The sequence below is a fragment of the Condylura cristata genome, unplaced genomic scaffold (assembly GCF_000260355.1).
Source record: "Condylura cristata isolate star-nosed mole 26May11 unplaced genomic scaffold, ConCri1.0 scaffold00009, whole genome shotgun sequence".
Classification (NCBI taxonomy): domain Eukaryota; kingdom Metazoa; phylum Chordata; class Mammalia; order Eulipotyphla; family Talpidae; genus Condylura; species Condylura cristata.
This window is the reverse complement of record NW_004567110.1, coordinates 51389611-51407369: the sequence shown is the minus strand read 5'-3', so window position 1 is coordinate 51407369 and position 17759 is coordinate 51389611. Positions and strand designations below refer to the sequence as shown.

The window sequence follows — 17759 nt, the reverse complement described above, 5'->3', positions numbered from 1 at the left end:
AAAAAGGGATTCAAGCATGCGTGACTGTTTCAGATAGTGGTGCATCAACCATAGTTACTCTCTTTCTTACTCCACGTAAGCAGCCCCTACCTTCGATTTACTCAGAGGTCAACAGTGTGGTTTTTCATCAATTCTTTTTCTTATTTATGACAAAACTTATGATCTTAGTCCTGCATGACTGATCCTCCACACATATTAAAGGACATGTCTTGAGGATTAAGCCACTAAGCTCTTGACTGTAATGAAAGTATGTCGACATGTAAAATTTGGAGAATTGCTTTATTTGTTTTTTTGCTCCATGGCTGTGATATTTTTGTGTTAAAAAAAAAAAAGATGAGAAGGATGGTCTTAGCTCGGTTTAGGGTATAAGGAATTGTAAGGGACTGGAAAGGAGACACAGTAATTAATGGGGTATCACCTCATCATGGCTAAAAGTTCTATACAGGATCAATTTCTGGATCTACTAGTCAGTAGGCAATTTATTTTATTCATTAACTAAAGTAGGCAATTTATTTTACTTGTCTGTGACTGACTTTTTCACCTTATTAGTTCTCAGAGCTGTTATATAAAAAATTATCGCAAGGGGTTAAGTCTCAGCACTATGATGCTACCTGCAGCATGAGTTGGATCCACGGACAGGGAGCTAACACACATGGCACAGCAGACCTCCCCTGTTTCACTCACTGCTCCCATCAGCTGTGTACTTTGTCAGTCTGCCTGTTCTGCTCCCCACTCTGTCTCTGGTGAATCTTCTCACACATGCTCCTGTTCCTCTGGCCTGCACTGCAGCTCTTATATGCATAAATATTATTTTTTAATTACCACAAATACTTGTCTTAAAGAACAGAAATTTATTGTCTCAAAGTTCAATGGGCTGAAAGCAAGGTGTTGGCAGAAGCTCACTTCCTCTGGGGGATTCGTGAAAATTCTCTCCTTTCCACTCTCTGGTAGCTGTCAACTCCTTGGAACTTGTGGACAGATCACTCCAGTCTCTACCTCCACATTCACAGCGCTTAATTTTTGTTTTACTGCCTCGTCTCCCTCTTCCTTCTCTTTCAGAAGGCACATGTGATTGTCTTTAGGGTCCACACAAATAATCCAAGATAATCTTCCTCTTCATGATCCTTAACTCAATTCCATCTGCAAAGTACTTTGTAGTTATGTAAGAGGCTGCAAAATTGACCAACAGGTGAAAGGATGCCAGGCTCAACTCTGTCTGCCTGGCATGAAGTAGACAGAGGCTTTGTAAGGAGGGAGAGGGAGTAAATGGGAGGGATAGGCATGGCTGAGAATGAGAGAGTTATGAGTTTAGCAAAAAGCAGGGAGTAAAATATCTTTGAGGGGACCATTACTTAGCCTATAGTAAATTAGATTGATGAATGTACCTTCATAAATATTAAATATTATAATACCTAAAAATCATTTAGAACAATGTCTAACATGTAATAAAGCATTCACTAGATGTGATGATAGTTTTGTTAGTGATGATGAAGCTACTAGATAGGTAGACAAAATGTTTTGAAGTGAACAGGATAATGTTTTGAAGGAACATGTGTGAGCATTTGGATTTTTGATGTGTACTAACTTCAAATTTTTATTGTTTCTCCACATTAATTTTAACCCAATAATTTAGGTATATCATAGTCAATTGGGTTTTATCTTTCATTACTTTTCACTTGAAATTTAAATGATTTTAATTATATTTATCCTGATTTCTTTCTAAGATGAAAATAAAGACTGTGATGTAATAAGATTATCTTCCTGCTCTCGTTCTCCCACACATCTAGGATACAGACCTAATGACGTTCAACATCTCTGTACACCGGTCGTGGTGGCGGGAACATGGGCCTGGCTGTGTCCGGAGAGTGCTGCCCCCGTCGGCCCACGGCCTCATGGACGATTACACCTATGTCTCTGTCACAGACTGCATCATAGACTTCCAGTACCTAGAGGTCATCCACAGCGCTGTCCAAATACTACTGTCTGTAAGTGTCACACACGTGTCATTGCCTAATCAAGACACGGCATTTTACTGGCATTTTATATCTAAACTTTCTCCACAGCCATCTAGTTGACACTGCCATAGGTAAGTACATGGAGAACATCCCTATAAACAAAGGAAATAGCAGCAGTTGTATTAACAGGAGATGTATCTAATTGCAGGTTACACGTATTTCCTGTTGGCATCTAGACATTTTGTTTAAAGAGCAGGTTGCTGTACTTCCTAACTTGAAATATAATCCACACAGTACCATTGCCCGGAAGAGGTGCATTGTCCATTTGCTACCTTCAACCCAAGGTAGCAAAAATATATATAATATATCAGCCTCTGCATCGCAAGGTAAAAGTATTTATTTGAAAAAAAAAAAAAAAACATGAAACCTGTGCTAAAGAGACATGCTAAAAAAAGTATGTTGCCACCTGAACATACAGTTAACGTTTAAATGAATCCCTCAACATATTAGTTAAGTGAGTAGCCAAAGCTGCCCACATATCTATCCATAATCCTGACTACTATTTAGCATTTTGGCAATAAGAATTAATTTGTTGCTGAGCTTTGTTGTTTCTTTGGTAACACACCTGCAAGACAAGATTGCCAATATTTTATTTTTCATATTAAAATATATCCTGAAATTGTTTCACAAATGTCAAAGCATAGATTACTGTGGTTGATTTTATATGTGTCTCCTACATTTTCCATTTATTTATATGAATATGTTTAAAATGATTAGAATTATGATTCTTTAATTCTGATGCTCTAGAAATATTAACTATCTGCCGCCTATCACTGAAGATATAAAGTGATGGTTTCACTATTATTGCCTATTCTACACAGTAAACAATGAAGCAAACAAAACAGTGGGGCAAGGTCCTCTCAGCTTGGCTCCACCAATTATCCTTTAATTGATGGGAGCTTAGCAACCACTAGAAGGACACAGAAAGGGACTGATGGAAGTGGCCAGCATACTAGAGAGGGAGTCCCTAGGGTTTGAGGGCAGAAGCTCTTTAAAAAATAAGGAGTATTTCAGTGATTTACCCATGGACATAGCTTTGCAGATAAACACTACCTGTTCCATAGTCCTGTGTAAGACTAGATCTTGAAACTGGAAAAAATGAAATCCTAGTTTCATAGTTCTATGGGAACTATGACAAGAAATGAAAAAAAAAAGTAGTTTTTGAAAAAATGCCTCTGGTCACCTAACTCCTCCAAAAGATCTCAAGTGCCTCCTTTCCAGCACAATAGCAAAAGCAGGCCAGCCACACCAGACTCAGCACTCTGCTTGAAATAAGCTCTGTACCCTGGGTGCCCTCTTACCCCCCACCCTCAGCTCTTCATCCACCTGGCCACAGTCCAACTTATTCCCAGAGTTGCAGAATAAGTTAATTTAATTTCCATTAAAGTCCCACACATCTGAACATGAGCTCTATTATAAGCAAACTAAAATAAGTAACTAAAAGTCATATTTGTATCACATCTGATAAAGAATCATTACCTATTACACCTGGTGAGAAAATTTAAATATCAATATCATGAAAATTTACTGAATCAATGAAGAATAGGAACAAATACAGTCACACAAAAGGAAATCCAAATTGTAAACAAAGTATAAAATATGACTATACTTAGTAATCATTTGATATGTACAAATTAAATTTTTAAAATTCATACTCATTTCACAACTTTCAAAAAGTAATAACACATAGTATTGATAATAAGTTGTGTTAACTTTTGATAATAACACTCTTTATTGCAAGGAGTACTAAAATAGTCCTACTTTTTAAGTGTTTTAACCTCACTCATTGGAATTTCTCCTTAAGAGCACACAAAGAACTACCTCCATGATTTTCTTTTTAATGTCATTTACCAGAGATTACTTGGGTATGCCTAAACAGATAACTGTTAAAGGCATTAATAAATTTTGTATATTATGTATATAATAATTTTTAGTATATTAACAAATTTATCACATAGAATAACTATGTCAATTTTAAGGAGCATCTATAAGTTATGACTTAAATAAGTGAAGAGAGGTAAGAGAAAAAAATGTAAACTTGTATGTATGTTCTTCCAAAAGAAAGTCTTTGATGTGTATCACATTTTCAGTATCATTTAATATCGCATAATTTATATAAGAGTAGGAGAGATGTCACAGTTGGTTTCCTCAGATTATTAAACATTCCCAAATCTCAGAATATATAATTGGTCATTTAGAGGCTCTCCTAAATCTTACCTATGACCAGTTATAGCATTTTAATAGCTATAGTAGGTTAATAATGATGAGTTTGTAATTTAAGGCTCTTTTCAATTTCTAGAATTAAGGCGTTTGCTGGTAAAAATACCCATAAACTCAAACTAAATATTAAACTTTTGCATATTTTTATGGAGCTCATTTTTTAAACTGTAGGTAAATCCTAATCTCAAAACCTGAAATAGGTCTTTAAAATTCACCTTAGCATCTCCCTTTGGAGCTAATTTTACATATATATTGTCTTGGATCCTCACTGTCAAGAGAGTCTCCTTCATATCTGATAGGTGACAAGTCTCATTCTTTAACATCTTGGGAGGTCTTCACATGATCAGAGCTGGGAATTGGAGTGCTCTGAAAATTGGTTTTCTATCATGTCCCTATTTTTTTTGCATTGCTTCTATCTGGTCACATCAACATTCATCACAGCTCACTGTCTTTCATATCAGACCATTCAGCTTGAAGATAAATTAAAACTCAATTGAAAAGGGTGAAAGGTAATATTAGACCACAAGTATCCTATGGAATATTTATTCTCAAAAGTCTGTATGGATATCTATTTCATCTGAATAAATGGCACAGTGACAGATAATACTATTCTAATTTAGTAACACCCCTGCAATTTAACTATGCAAATCAAGAGATAAGTTCTTAAAATAAGTTTTAGTTTCTGTAAATTGTACCCCTTCAGAAAGTGTCAATATAGTTAAACGGGTTTTTTGTTTTATTTCTGTGTTCACGTTTGCATTTATTTAACAAATTCTTAGTATGTGTTTGGCGCTGCTCTGAATACATTGCAAGATGAACTCATTTAATCTTCAAAATGACAAAGAAGTATTGCTGTCCTCATCATGTAAATGTGAAAATGGAGAAAATCAGAGAGGTTAAGTAATTTGGCCAATGACACATGCCTTGTGAGTGAGTGAAGCTCGAAGCACTCAGATTGACCCCCAATGTCCACGACTGTACTCATTTTGCTGAGCTTCTGGTGACACTGGAACAGAAACCTCCAGTTCCCATACTGTTCTGCTGAGGTTAGGGGCAAATCCTGTCACATAGTTTTAAGGTGTGACTCTTCGCTGCTTTGAGATTTGTTAGCATCAGCATTTGAAGTAATAGAGAGCAAGCAATAATTTTCTGATTGTTAAAAGATTTGTGATATTCAAAATGTTTCCTTTCAATTTTGAAATCATCTCTTAATACCTTTTTGTTTTTAAAAAATGAAGGATTTCAACAGATAAAATGCTAAGTTGTCAGGGTCTTTTGGCTTTGTAGGTGTAAGTGGGAAGAAATATTGGTCAACCTTCCCTGGTTTATATTCTCAGAATTTCTGTTTTCCCAGAGAATCCAAAAAGTAGATCCTTTCTGTCTAGACCAAGATTTGAAGTTTTCCTAAGTGCTACCTAAAAGTGTGAAGTATCTAATCATTAGAAGATGAAGTTTTCCTAAGTGCTACCTAAAAGTATGAGGTATCTAATCATTGTAGTGTAAAGAAAGAAAGACCAGGAAACAATACATAAAAAGACTGCAACAGAGACATTTTGATTCAGGAAACAAAATGTAGTTGAACAGTAAAATTGTTTAAATTTGAAAATGTTTGGTAAATAGTATATATTTTTTAAAGATGTATTTATTCATACAGAACTGGGGTACAGGCCAGAGATGTGGAGGGTGAGAGGACAAAGTGGGGAGCAGAACAGGCAGATCAACAAAGTACACTGCTGAGGGGAGCAGCGGGCGGGTCAGGAGAGGTCTGCCACGCCACGTGTATCTCCTCCGGGGCAGGCAGGGATGGAACTCATGAGGAAGTGGCTTAAGCTTCTCAGTGCTGTGCTTTAACCCGCTGTGCCACCAGGGAGGGCTGGTAAATAGTAATTTTAAAAGTCATTTCATTCTTAGTATACATGTCTATGCTGTGCATTCTCTCTGTCTTTGAAGCATACATACATCATTAAAAAGTTTTATTGAGTTACCATTCACATATCATGTAATTGATGTAAATAAAATTTACAAATCAATAGTTTTCATGTATTCACATATTTCAGTGCAGCCATCACCACAGTCAATTGTGGACTATATTCATCACCTTCCACAGAATCCCATACCCTTTTCTATCATCACCTCTTCTCACTTCCTCCCCAACCCTAAGCAACAACTATCTACTCTCTTTCTTTACAGATTTGCTTATTCTATTCCATGTAAATGAAGTACATAAATAGGTGTCTTTGTATGGTTTCTTTCATGTTGGGTCCACATTCAAAGTGGACCCATGTAGTATGTATCAGAGCTTCTTTTTTGTGATTGAACCACATTCTTTTATATATTTAGTTTTAATACTTTGTGCATTATAGATATGTGTACAACATTATATATGGCAAAACTTTCAGAACTGCAAATGAAATGTATAAAACGCTCACCTGTCACTAACATCCCTAAATGAAATTTAGGTAATCAACCATATGTTCCTGTGTACATATAGCTACATATTGGTAACATCTGGGTTATATAAACAATTTTCAGCTCTTGTATAGATGTTTGGTCTAACATAAATCCATTGCTAATGCTGTTTATTACCTGTAACCATATCTATGGTTATAGTTCTCTTATACCAAAACATTCTTCTTAATATGAAATATATAATTGGATTGTATTTTGTATGGTAATCAGATATATAAACATTGACATGTCAAATCACAAATTCCAGACCATTTCCAAAGAATAGAATTCAGTCTTCATATGACTCATATGTTAATGATTCTCCCAGATATGTTTGCAAGTCTTCATATATTATTATTCCTGTGCTACTTGTCTCAAGTCATATGCTACACATTGCCCATTAAATATAAAAGTGAATTATGACTTTTAGTAGATTTAAATACAATTTCATCAAAAAAATGCAAAGTTTAATTAAAAATCATGTCTAGCACTAAAACCATTAATATAGAAAATCTGAATAATATTTAATAATTAATCAGGACAAAAAATGTCCTATGTAGGCTGATGGGTATGTTAGAAGGTGAAAGTCACTTGTAGTGACATTTAGCTTAATGTAATGTCATTCAGATGTTGGGCAGACATTACATCTTTAGCTCTGGTAGGAATTATTATTTGATTAAGAAAAACTATTATTTTTATTTGATTAAGAAAAATTATCTTTCACTAAAAAATCTTCAAAACAGTTACACTCCTTTAAGAGAACAAATTTTGTATAAATTCCATAAAGAACTTATGTTACCTTTTGTAGCCATTTGTACTAAAAGGGGAAGTTTTACTTTACTATGTATATTCTCTGTAATCCCATATTCTCTACAAAGATCTATGCTAAGAGCTTTGGAGATAAGAGGATGGAGACAAACCTAGTAAGTTTGAATTGGATATGGCCCTCCTGCTAATTAAGATCAAAGTGTCACCTGGCCTCAAGGGAGGATGTAGCATTCAGGGAAGTTGTGAGACTTAAACCTCATCTTCTTTGAGGTTCATCTGAAAGTAAATTTTTGCTTTAGGAACAACTTTTGTTATGTCCAGTAAACCCTAAATGAGTTACTGACAAGGTTGCAGAAGCATCCAACCATACCAAACAGTAAAAATCTAGAATTCTGAATATTAAATCAAATTACTACCTCTTTGCATACATAAAATAATAAAGTATTTAACAAAGTACAAAAATAAGCAATAGACTCACTGTCCTAACAAGATGCCAGACACACTCCTGGAATTCACAGTCCCAAGAAATAACCAAGAGACATCCATTCTGGGTTTTGATTAGTTTTCATTATAACCCACTATTTAAAGAAAATCAAGGTTCAGACTTCCCATCACTTAAGGGGATATGTTGTGTTGAGCAACAAAGAAAATCTTTGGCTACTTCTCATATGTGTTCCAGACAGAAGGAACATAAGCAGAGAGAGAAAAGTAAGAAACGAGGGTATACTAAGTGCTCACTTAGATTTGAATAAACAATATCCACACAGAAGCAGTGGCTGAAGTTGGAGAGCAAAGGTATAGGCAAAGCTAACTTAAACGCCTAAAGGTGTTGCACCTGTACCCTCATGAAACACAGGACCTATCTTTGGTTCACAAACAGAAAATAACATAGATCATTCTGAATGCAGGGCTGTTCTGATAAGTGTGTTCAGGGTGGATCAGAGACGCAGTTATACATTTCAGGGTTTTCTAATAGTGAAGCAGAGCCTTCGGCCCCAAATGTCCTTAGCATACTTGTCCTATAAAGTGAAACTCAGGAAGGATTGAATGGTGACATAAGCTTGACTGATGTCATTTTTTGTTTTCTCCTTGGAAATTTACTGTGTAAATTAGTATATTAAAGTTTGTGAAAAATTCCACTGCTTCCAAAAAAAAAAAAAAAGCTCATGAAAAACAAAGATTGTAGGAATCCTCCAGATCAAAGTAGGAACACATGACTACTAATGGAAACTGATACTGGCCCTAAAGCACACATCAGTGAGACAGGCTTTGAAAATTTATAAGGTCAGTAGGTAGATATCAATGTTTGATGTCAATTTCCTGCTTTTTAGCATTGTCCTGTGATGATATAAGATACTAATGTATGAAGTATTCAACTAAAAGATATACAGGAATTCTTTGAATTTTTTTTTTAATTTCTGTACATCCAAAATGATTTCAAAATGAAATTTTAAAAAAATTTCATTAAAAAAAAAAAGAGGCCCTCCCTGGTGGCACAGCGGGTTAAAGCACAGCACAAAGAAGCTTAAGCCAATTCCACATGAGTTCGATCCCTGCCTGTCCCAGAGGTGACCACATGGCGTGGCAGACCTCTCCTGACCCGCCCGCTGCTCCCCTCAGCAGTGTACTTCGTCGATCTTCCTGTTCTGCTCCCCACTCTGTCTCTGGTGAATGTTCTCACCCTCTGCATCTCTGGCCTGTACCCCAGTTCTGTACGAATAAATAAATAAATATAAAATAATAATAATAATAAAAAGATGCATTTCCAAACAATTTTCTAAAGAAAACACTTAGGAAATACCAATTTAAGGAAAAGTCATGAATGAAGTGGGATGCCAGAGGACAGATCCAGAAAACATAACTGAGACGCAGCAAGTGATTGTAAGTGCAGGAGGGGAGCAGGGTCTGTCTCATCCATGTGCCAGCTGGGACAGAGAGCTGGGTTGATGGACAGAGCAAGCAAGGTCAAGAAACATGACCCGTTCTGATCCTGTTTATTCCCGTTTGTAATTTTTTATACATTTTCTCATATATAAAAAAAAACATTTTTAACATATATAGTACATATTACACATACACGTCTTGTATAAGCAACTACCCTCTACACCCGTACTTTTCCTTTCAATATGTATAGCCTCCCATTGCATGGCTGGGAATGACAAGTGAAAAGAATTCACAAGAACCCCAGTATGGATTTATTTTACCTCCATAGTATTCGGATCAGCGCTTGTCTTATTAAGTTTGTTTCAATCTTTCCACTTGAAAAAATACTCTCTGGAGATGATGCTATAGTTCATGGGTGACTTGGTGGTGAAAATTTTATAAAGACTAAGATGAAGAGGACAAAGCAAACTACAAAAATGAATAATGATATAAAATATAGAGAGAAATATTTTTTTTTTTAATTCTCTGAGGTTCTAGGATGGTGCCTCAAATCTAACACTCTGGTATGATCAGTAAAGACACGGTTATTCACATTTTTTTTCTATAACCTGTAATGCAATACAAGAACAATATTATTTTTAATTACATTTAAATTTATGTATTCTAAGTATATATTGAAAAATATATGCAAGCAGTCAGTTATATCCCCAAGCCAAATATCAGATGAAAATTAAAAATAACAGACTTATGAATGCAACACCAAGATTATTGTTTGAATTGTTGCCTTTCATGTGAATGTTTACTTTTGTAAAAAATTAATATAACATCCTCCAAATTTAATTATAAAACACCTCTGGAGAATAGATTGTTCTGGAAATTTAAACATGGATTTGGTCTTAGGTGTTGAAATTTTCTAGATGTTAATGATGTTTAATTTAATAAAAATAGGCTAGGGAAATGTAACTAAATAGACATATGAAAGAGAAATCAAATAAGAAGTCAGTCAGTCATCGTTTAAGAAGAAAGCAGTGGCAAGAAAAATCCCAAGGCTGGCACTCAGGTTTTGAACCTAGGTGGCAAGCACATCTGCAGTAACATCACAAAAATAGGGAGCTAACGAGCAGAGGGTTACTGGTGGTTAAGCGTAGTTCATTTTATGTTATCTGTCACATAATAAAAATTACAGAAGAGCTTAATTTGAAGCTTAATTTGAGCAGGAGAATGAAACACTGGTTTCTGGCAATATGAAAATTAACGTGGCACCAATTTCAGCTAGTGCCTAGCACTTTATGGCTACTATTTCCTACTATTATTTACCTTCTGTTCTTACTTTTCATTGAAAAGGCTTGATAACATGCCTTGGATGTGACAAGCTCTCAAAGCATATTGCACAATTACTTCCTTATGAGACATGTATGAATGAGTATGCAAACAAAGCAAACAAATGTTAGTATCTCAAAGGACAATGACTGATGTAAAGAAGTGAAGAAAGGTGGGCTATGTTAGGTTCTCTTAATTTTCGGTAAAATAGTTGAACATATGAACAATGTGCTGTGTACATATGTTAGTTCTGCTGTACCCTGGAATGGGGCTAGTGCTGGACCTGTCATGGGTTCACATTTCCAGTGCCCTAATCAGGAGAGCAGTTCACATTTGAAAAACTCAAAACAAAACCCAGTGGATCAAAGGCAGCTTCTAAAAGCCTTCTTTTCTAGGGTCAACACAAAAGTGTTTATTTAGCATACTTGCTGTTAAGGAATATTGCTGTATTGCTAAAGTGACTGGTTCTCAAATTATGTGAATTGGCTGAAAATATTCTTTAGTCTCTATCGGTTGTCCTTGACCCTGGTCAGCTCACAACTCCTCCAAACTCTGAAATGGGATGCTGGGCCTTGGGTTCTCACCAGACCCTTATTCAGATATTTGAGGACTTTGCTGCCTCACTTCAACTAGAAGTAAGACCATATATTGCCACTAGAATGTCATAAGAAGCAGCTTTCAGGTGTCCAAAAGGACAAAGAGCTAATGCTTCATTAAGCTCACAGATCAGGTTTTGTGGTTGGTTCATTGCTGTTTGCTAGTAACTGTTGGTATGTGTGTGGCAAACTCTATCCAGATAATTGCTTGATTCCTTTTAACCAGCGCATGTAAGAAAAATACTCTGGTCCTTGACTACTCTAAATATCAACCTTAAGAAGTTAATGACTGCAAATGATCAAATTGATTCAGTCAGTATTAGCTAGTAAAGGTGTCTCTTAGTGTGTGACACATAAGCTGAGAAACAGAAGAAATCATTTAGAGAGAAGAACTAGGAATATTTCAGAGGAAACAGAAAGGTTTATATGACTAGAACTTAGAGAAGGGAGAAAGTGATGAAAGATGAAACCAGAAGTTAAAGACATGACAGAATTTAAGATAGATTTTTTTAAAGATTTGTTTATTTATGAATATAAGAACTGGGGTACAGGCCAGAGGTGGGGGGTTGGGTTAGAAGATTTAGCAAGGACAGAGTGGGGAGCAGAACAGGCACTGCTGAGGGGAGCAGCAGTTGGGTCAGGAGAGGTCTGCTGTGCCATGTGGGTCACCTCCCTGGCCAAGATTGAATTTATGCTGCAGGAGCTGCCGATAGCTTCATAGTGCTTCACTTTAATCTCTTATGCCACCGTGGGTCCCTGAGATGAATTTTAAGACACTGAGAGGATAAGACTATAATTTTAGGACAGAGTTTAGGATTTGGATGTGAGCAATGTTAGCTTGTGCTGCTAGTTTCTTGTGATGAGAGTCTGGGGATTGCTCCACTGGAAGCTTTTATCTCTTCTCAACATGTAAAATAATAGCAATAGTAGCAATCAAACAAAGACTATTTTAAAATAATTTTAATAATTAGAGAATATTTCAGATATATCACAAAATGTACATAGTCATTCTAAAAGCATCATCATCTAGAGTTAGAAGGAATGCCTTTTCAGATTGGAAAATCCTGCCCTGCTGATGGTACCAAAATGATTGTCATTCCCTAGTACTTTAAAGCAATTAGTGTTGTATCAGCCATTCACATTTGACTGAAAGTAAAATTGATAGCAAAAATAGGCCGAGAGGAAGTGGTTCTTTTTAGTTAAGTTGAATAATATAAATAGCACTTGCATGTAAAATTAATTTAGACAAAATATGAAGAAATATTTGCAATGCATAATTATTGCTTAGTAAAAAAGATAATCAGGAAGTCCCTCAGACAATGAAACCTGAATTGAGTTTTTCAGGATACATAGCAGATTTTAATTAATCAGTCAAATTAATCCATATACATAGAAAATTATGTTGTAAGGATTTCAAAATCAACAATAATAACAGAGCTATCAGTTACTAGATTGATGTTCCTGGCATCTTCCTTTGAAATTCATCATGTACATAATCTTCTCAACAGTAATGCAAGATAGGCTTTATTATATCTAATTTATATTTGAAGGAACTGGGAAATAAAATAAATATCTTATCCATGGTTGTATGTCAGTGACTGAGGATGGAACATCAAACTTGGCTCTGCTATTTCTCTAACACCACATGTTTATTAAGGATACTTCATTAATACATGAAGCAAAAGTCAATATTAATATTAAAGCATCTTTTAATATGTAGCTTAGAAAGATACTAGCATTCTAATGAGTCAATTTGCACATTATCATTTCTTTAATAATTTTGGATAAGTCAGAACTTTTGTGAGATTTCCGCGTCCCATAGCTACTAAACAAACAAACAAATTTTTTCTATTCTAAACTAACCCCACTGATGGAAGGGATCATCAGATCAAAATCCAAAACACTATACAATTCTTTAATACTGGATTATGCTTATGTGTGAACATGAAACAATGTCAGGTGTAGGAGTACATGAAAAGCAAACAAGCAAATCAGAGAAAGCGGATTCAATTTCTAGAATGATGTCTGTCTCCTAACTCTTCTCCACATATCAATATTTTCTTCAATCTCTACAACTTTCAGGTGGATGGAAAGATTGCCTAAGCAGAAATCACCTGATTCTGTCCCAGAAATTGCTTCATTTGACTTTTCTTTCCTGAAATCAGCATGGTTTAGTTTGTTCTTCTTTACTGACTATTGAGTCAGATTTTATATTTGTACAGAAACTATAGTTTAAAAAAATAGTAAAAATTCAATGAATTTCATATAAGAAGTTAATTTAATAATCTACATAGAACAATTACTTTATATATATATATATATATATATATATATATATATATATAATTTATCTACCATTAGTTTAATTACCACTACTTAGTTGCCATTAAGGGAAGTTCTTTCATTTGTTATATTAAGCTCTGGAATATATATTATATTCTTCTTCAGTACAGGGTTGATATTTAACTAGTTCCATGTCATTTCATCTTTAGAATGTACTAATATTTCACTGATACAATAGTCTGAACATTGTGTATCCCCAAATATATTATGTTGAATTTATACTTCTCCTGCCAAATTATGATTTTAGGAAGTGGGGTCTCTGAAACATGCTTAGGACATAAGAATGGAGTCTTCATAAATTAGGTTAGGATCTTATATAAAAGGCCGGAGAGAGTACCATTGTATGAGGACAAAGCAAAAAGGCATGGACTTCAGAACAGGAAACCAGCCCTCCCCTGACCATGCTGCATCTTGATCTTGAACTTTTCAGTTGCCTGTAGAAAAGAAATTGCTGCTGCTTATTAGCTACCCAGTCATGGTGTTTGTTACAGCAACTCAGATGAGTTAAGACAATAAAATCGAAAATAGTTGCTTCTGAACACTTATAAAACTACTTTGCAAATGACTTAAATCTGAATTGTTTGTTTTGAAAATGGATCCCTGAGGAACAAAAGATTCCACTAAGGTCAGAAACAAGACAAGGATGTCCATTTTCACCACTACTTTTCAACATAGTATAGGAAGTCCTCACTGTTGCAATTAGGCAAGGAAAAAGAGCACAAAAGGAATCCAAACTGGAAAAGAAGAATTGAAGCTATCTCTATTCACAGAAGGCATTGTTATATACCTAAGGAGTACAAGAAATTCTATCCAAAATAGTACTAGAAATAACAAATGAAAACATTAAAATGGCAGGACACAAAGTCAGTACATAAAACCCTGCCAAAAAAAAAAAAATAAATTGGAAGAAAGAAACTTTTTTTTATTCCATTTACAAGTATAGATACTCCTTATAATTTTGTAGACTTACTTGCACTAGATATATGAAAATATAATTAAAATTTCCCTTTCTTATAAATGTCTGTGGAATGTGTAAAGAAGAATAATCACATTTAAGGTCAAAGTACTGAAGTGTTTTATCCCAGCTAAAATTTTTTTAATTTCTTCTATTTTTACTAAACAAGGAAACAGCAGTGTGAGATAAAAAGAACTTTGCAAAAAAAAAAAAAAAAAAACACGCCTTCATTCAAATACTCCTAAGAGATTGGCACCTGCTTTCCAAAGTGGTTTGTGTCAAAAGAGAGGGTACACAAGTTCTGATTCACAATCCTACATGAGAATGAATGTTGAATTATTTACATAAAAATACATAATCTTTGCTACTGGATTCTATGGAAATTCTTTCAATTCTCATTGTACTAGTTTTATGTCAGTGGTCAGAAGAGAAATACTTGGATGAAATTTTACCTATTCCCTATCCTGGGTAAACTTTCAAAAGTTCTACTCTTCATCTGTAAAGCTAGAGATAGAAATGGCATCTTATTTATTGAGTTATTGCAAATTTCAGAAATTATCCATGTAAGGGACTAAGAATAATGACTGAATATAATATGTACTGAACAGATTTGAGCTGATAATAATTATGTCACAAGTACCAGCATGCCCATGAAGATAAATTAGCTTAAAATTCCCAAGATGTATAGAACTCCTCAGAGGGAACTGTTACATGAATGGTCGGCATTACATAGAATATTATTATGCATAGAACATTGAAGATACTTCCACTGACTAGAAACAAAGACATGATTAATTAGCTGCAAATGATTTTAAATGAAATTTTCTGTATAGTAAAAAAAAAAATTCATATCAAGGCACTAACAGTAATATTTGGAAAGTTGAAAAAATACACACAGAGAGGGTCCATCATGGGTGATCCAGGGAGCAGTAACAGAAGGAAACAAAAAAAAAGTGAATTTGTCATGTAATTGCATTCTGTCAAACAGTTAGATAAGCAGCCAGCAGTTTTGCATTAGAATGCATTTGGTTATCCCCTTTACAATGGGTTACTAATCCTATAAATATTTATTACTGAACTAAAGAAAGGAGCATAAGCTTTTTCCCTTTGTGAACGATCTGTAACCTGCAAGGTGCCAGTGAAGTATGAAACCCTGATGATTTGGTTACTTCTTAATATGTTAAAGGCTAGACTGATCTTGGCACATGTGAATGCAGTTGTTAGAGGCATGCTCCTGGAGGGCAATTGTGAGCATATGCTTCAGTGGGTGAGCTATCAAACCCACAGCTGCTCTCTATCCCGACCTGAAGCAGGACAATGTAGACCCATGGATTAGTAGATTTAACCTTGAATGGTTGCAAATCAGGTTCAATCCCTTATGAATACACTCAACACAAGCACAAAGGGAGAAAGAATGGGAGGAGAAACACTTTCCTTGAGATAATTCTTTATCTGTACATTAAATAATATTAAACTTCCACTGTGGCATGGAGGAAATAAAATGGTTCTATTTTTGAATGGTCACTTACATAGACACACACACACATTCTCTCCATTCCCAATTCTATAACACTGTGTGGAACAAACAAAAAATATATATGACTTTTCAGATCTTTTCATATTCTCCCTACTCCAAAAATTGTTCAAGTAGCTAATAATAAAAAGTTAAAGATAAGGAAAGGGCTGAAAGAGTTACTAGTTAAACAAGGAAAATTATCAAAAATACAAGGGATCAGGAAGAAAAGACATACTATAAACTGGAGAAATTCATCAGAGGAGGGAGAAGGAAAAGGATGAAAACAGAAGGGAAGAGCACAAGAGTTTCTTAGGTGTCTTAGTGGTAGTAATTTTATGGGGATGACTCCTGAGAAGAGAAATCAAGCATTGTACAAAAACAAACAATGTAAAAATAAATAAATAAAAATTGGAATTTTTAATACAGATGTTCTAAAAGGGAAATAATTCATTATACTTAAATCTATTGAGAAAAATAATATTAAACAAGGAATTGTAACACTGATTCATACCTCCCAGAGTGATGGGTACATACACTTCTTGTTAATAATAGCAATTAGATTCTACGTGTCTCTATATACCCAGAAAATTTATGTCTGCGTAACTGCGTGGTAGCTAAATATGCAGGTTCTGGAGTTTGAATTGTAGGCAATGATTAGCCTAAGTGATGGGTCATTTACTTTAGACCCTCACTCCAGTTATTTAGATCTCTTTATTCCCAGTTTCTCACCTTTATAGTGTGTATTTTAGCAGTCATTACTACCAAAGGAATTCTGCATGAGGATGAAATGGTCCTTCTTAGAATAGCAATCCCATGGTTCCATGAGTTTATGGCAAAAGCTTCAAGGTCTCTTGAGTCCCAGCCTTGGAATTCTGCAAATCTCACTTCTGTGGCATTCTATCAGTCATTAAACCAACTCAAATTCAGGGGTTCAACCCAGATTCTTAAAGGGAGGTGTTACAAAGCACTGTGGTCATTTTCACAAATTTCCATGTGGCAGTGGAGATGAAAAGACTACAGTGAATGTAGGATGAGTAGATGTCAACTTTTGTTTCGATGTGGGAAGAAAAAGAAAAGGAAAGAAACTTAAGGTGACACTAAATTTGCTATTCTGAGCAACTAGGTGCATATATTTGCAAATCCATTGTTATTAAATTGAGAAACATCTAACAATTTAAAATATTATGTAATTTATGTATTTTTTTCAAAGCTACTAATCAATTATTTAGATTGTTTCGAGAACCATAATCTTCAATGTTATTTAAATATTGTTGAATTTGCTTTGACTTTATAACTCAAGGACTAAAAATAACTTCTTAATTGTACAGATTAATATATTTGTACTAGATCCATACGAATGAACTCCTTATACCCTGATTAAGACTAATTTTTGTTGTTTATGAGCAAAACATGAAAAACTGACTTTCTAATAAATAAGTACAAAAAGCTATTAAACCTAGTGACCCTTGATATTCTTACATAGTACCATTGCCCCATCAATTACAATGGAAAATGTGTTGACATCTTCCCTGAATGGGAATATTCCTAATAGTGTAAAATGCCCATTTTTTTATTACAAAAGTTTATTTTTACATCATTTTGTACAATTTTTTTCCATCTCAATTGTAATCCCTGCGGGTTTCCCATCACCAAGTCACCCGTGTGCCATCACCATAATCCCGTGCATTTCCCTC

General features: G+C 34.8%; 1 protein-coding gene across 1 annotated transcript in view; it reads left to right on the top strand.

Moving 5' to 3' along the window:
* The window catches only part of NKAIN3 (Na+/K+ transporting ATPase interacting 3), a 500340-nt gene that overhangs the window by 383373 nt on the left and 99208 nt on the right, over positions 1–17759 (top strand). Inside the window, exon 4 of the mRNA XM_012722912.1 lies at positions 1788–1985. Coding sequence (XP_012578366.1) covers positions 1788–1985 — 198 coding nt within the window. The remainder of the gene's footprint in view (positions 1–1787; positions 1986–17759) is intronic.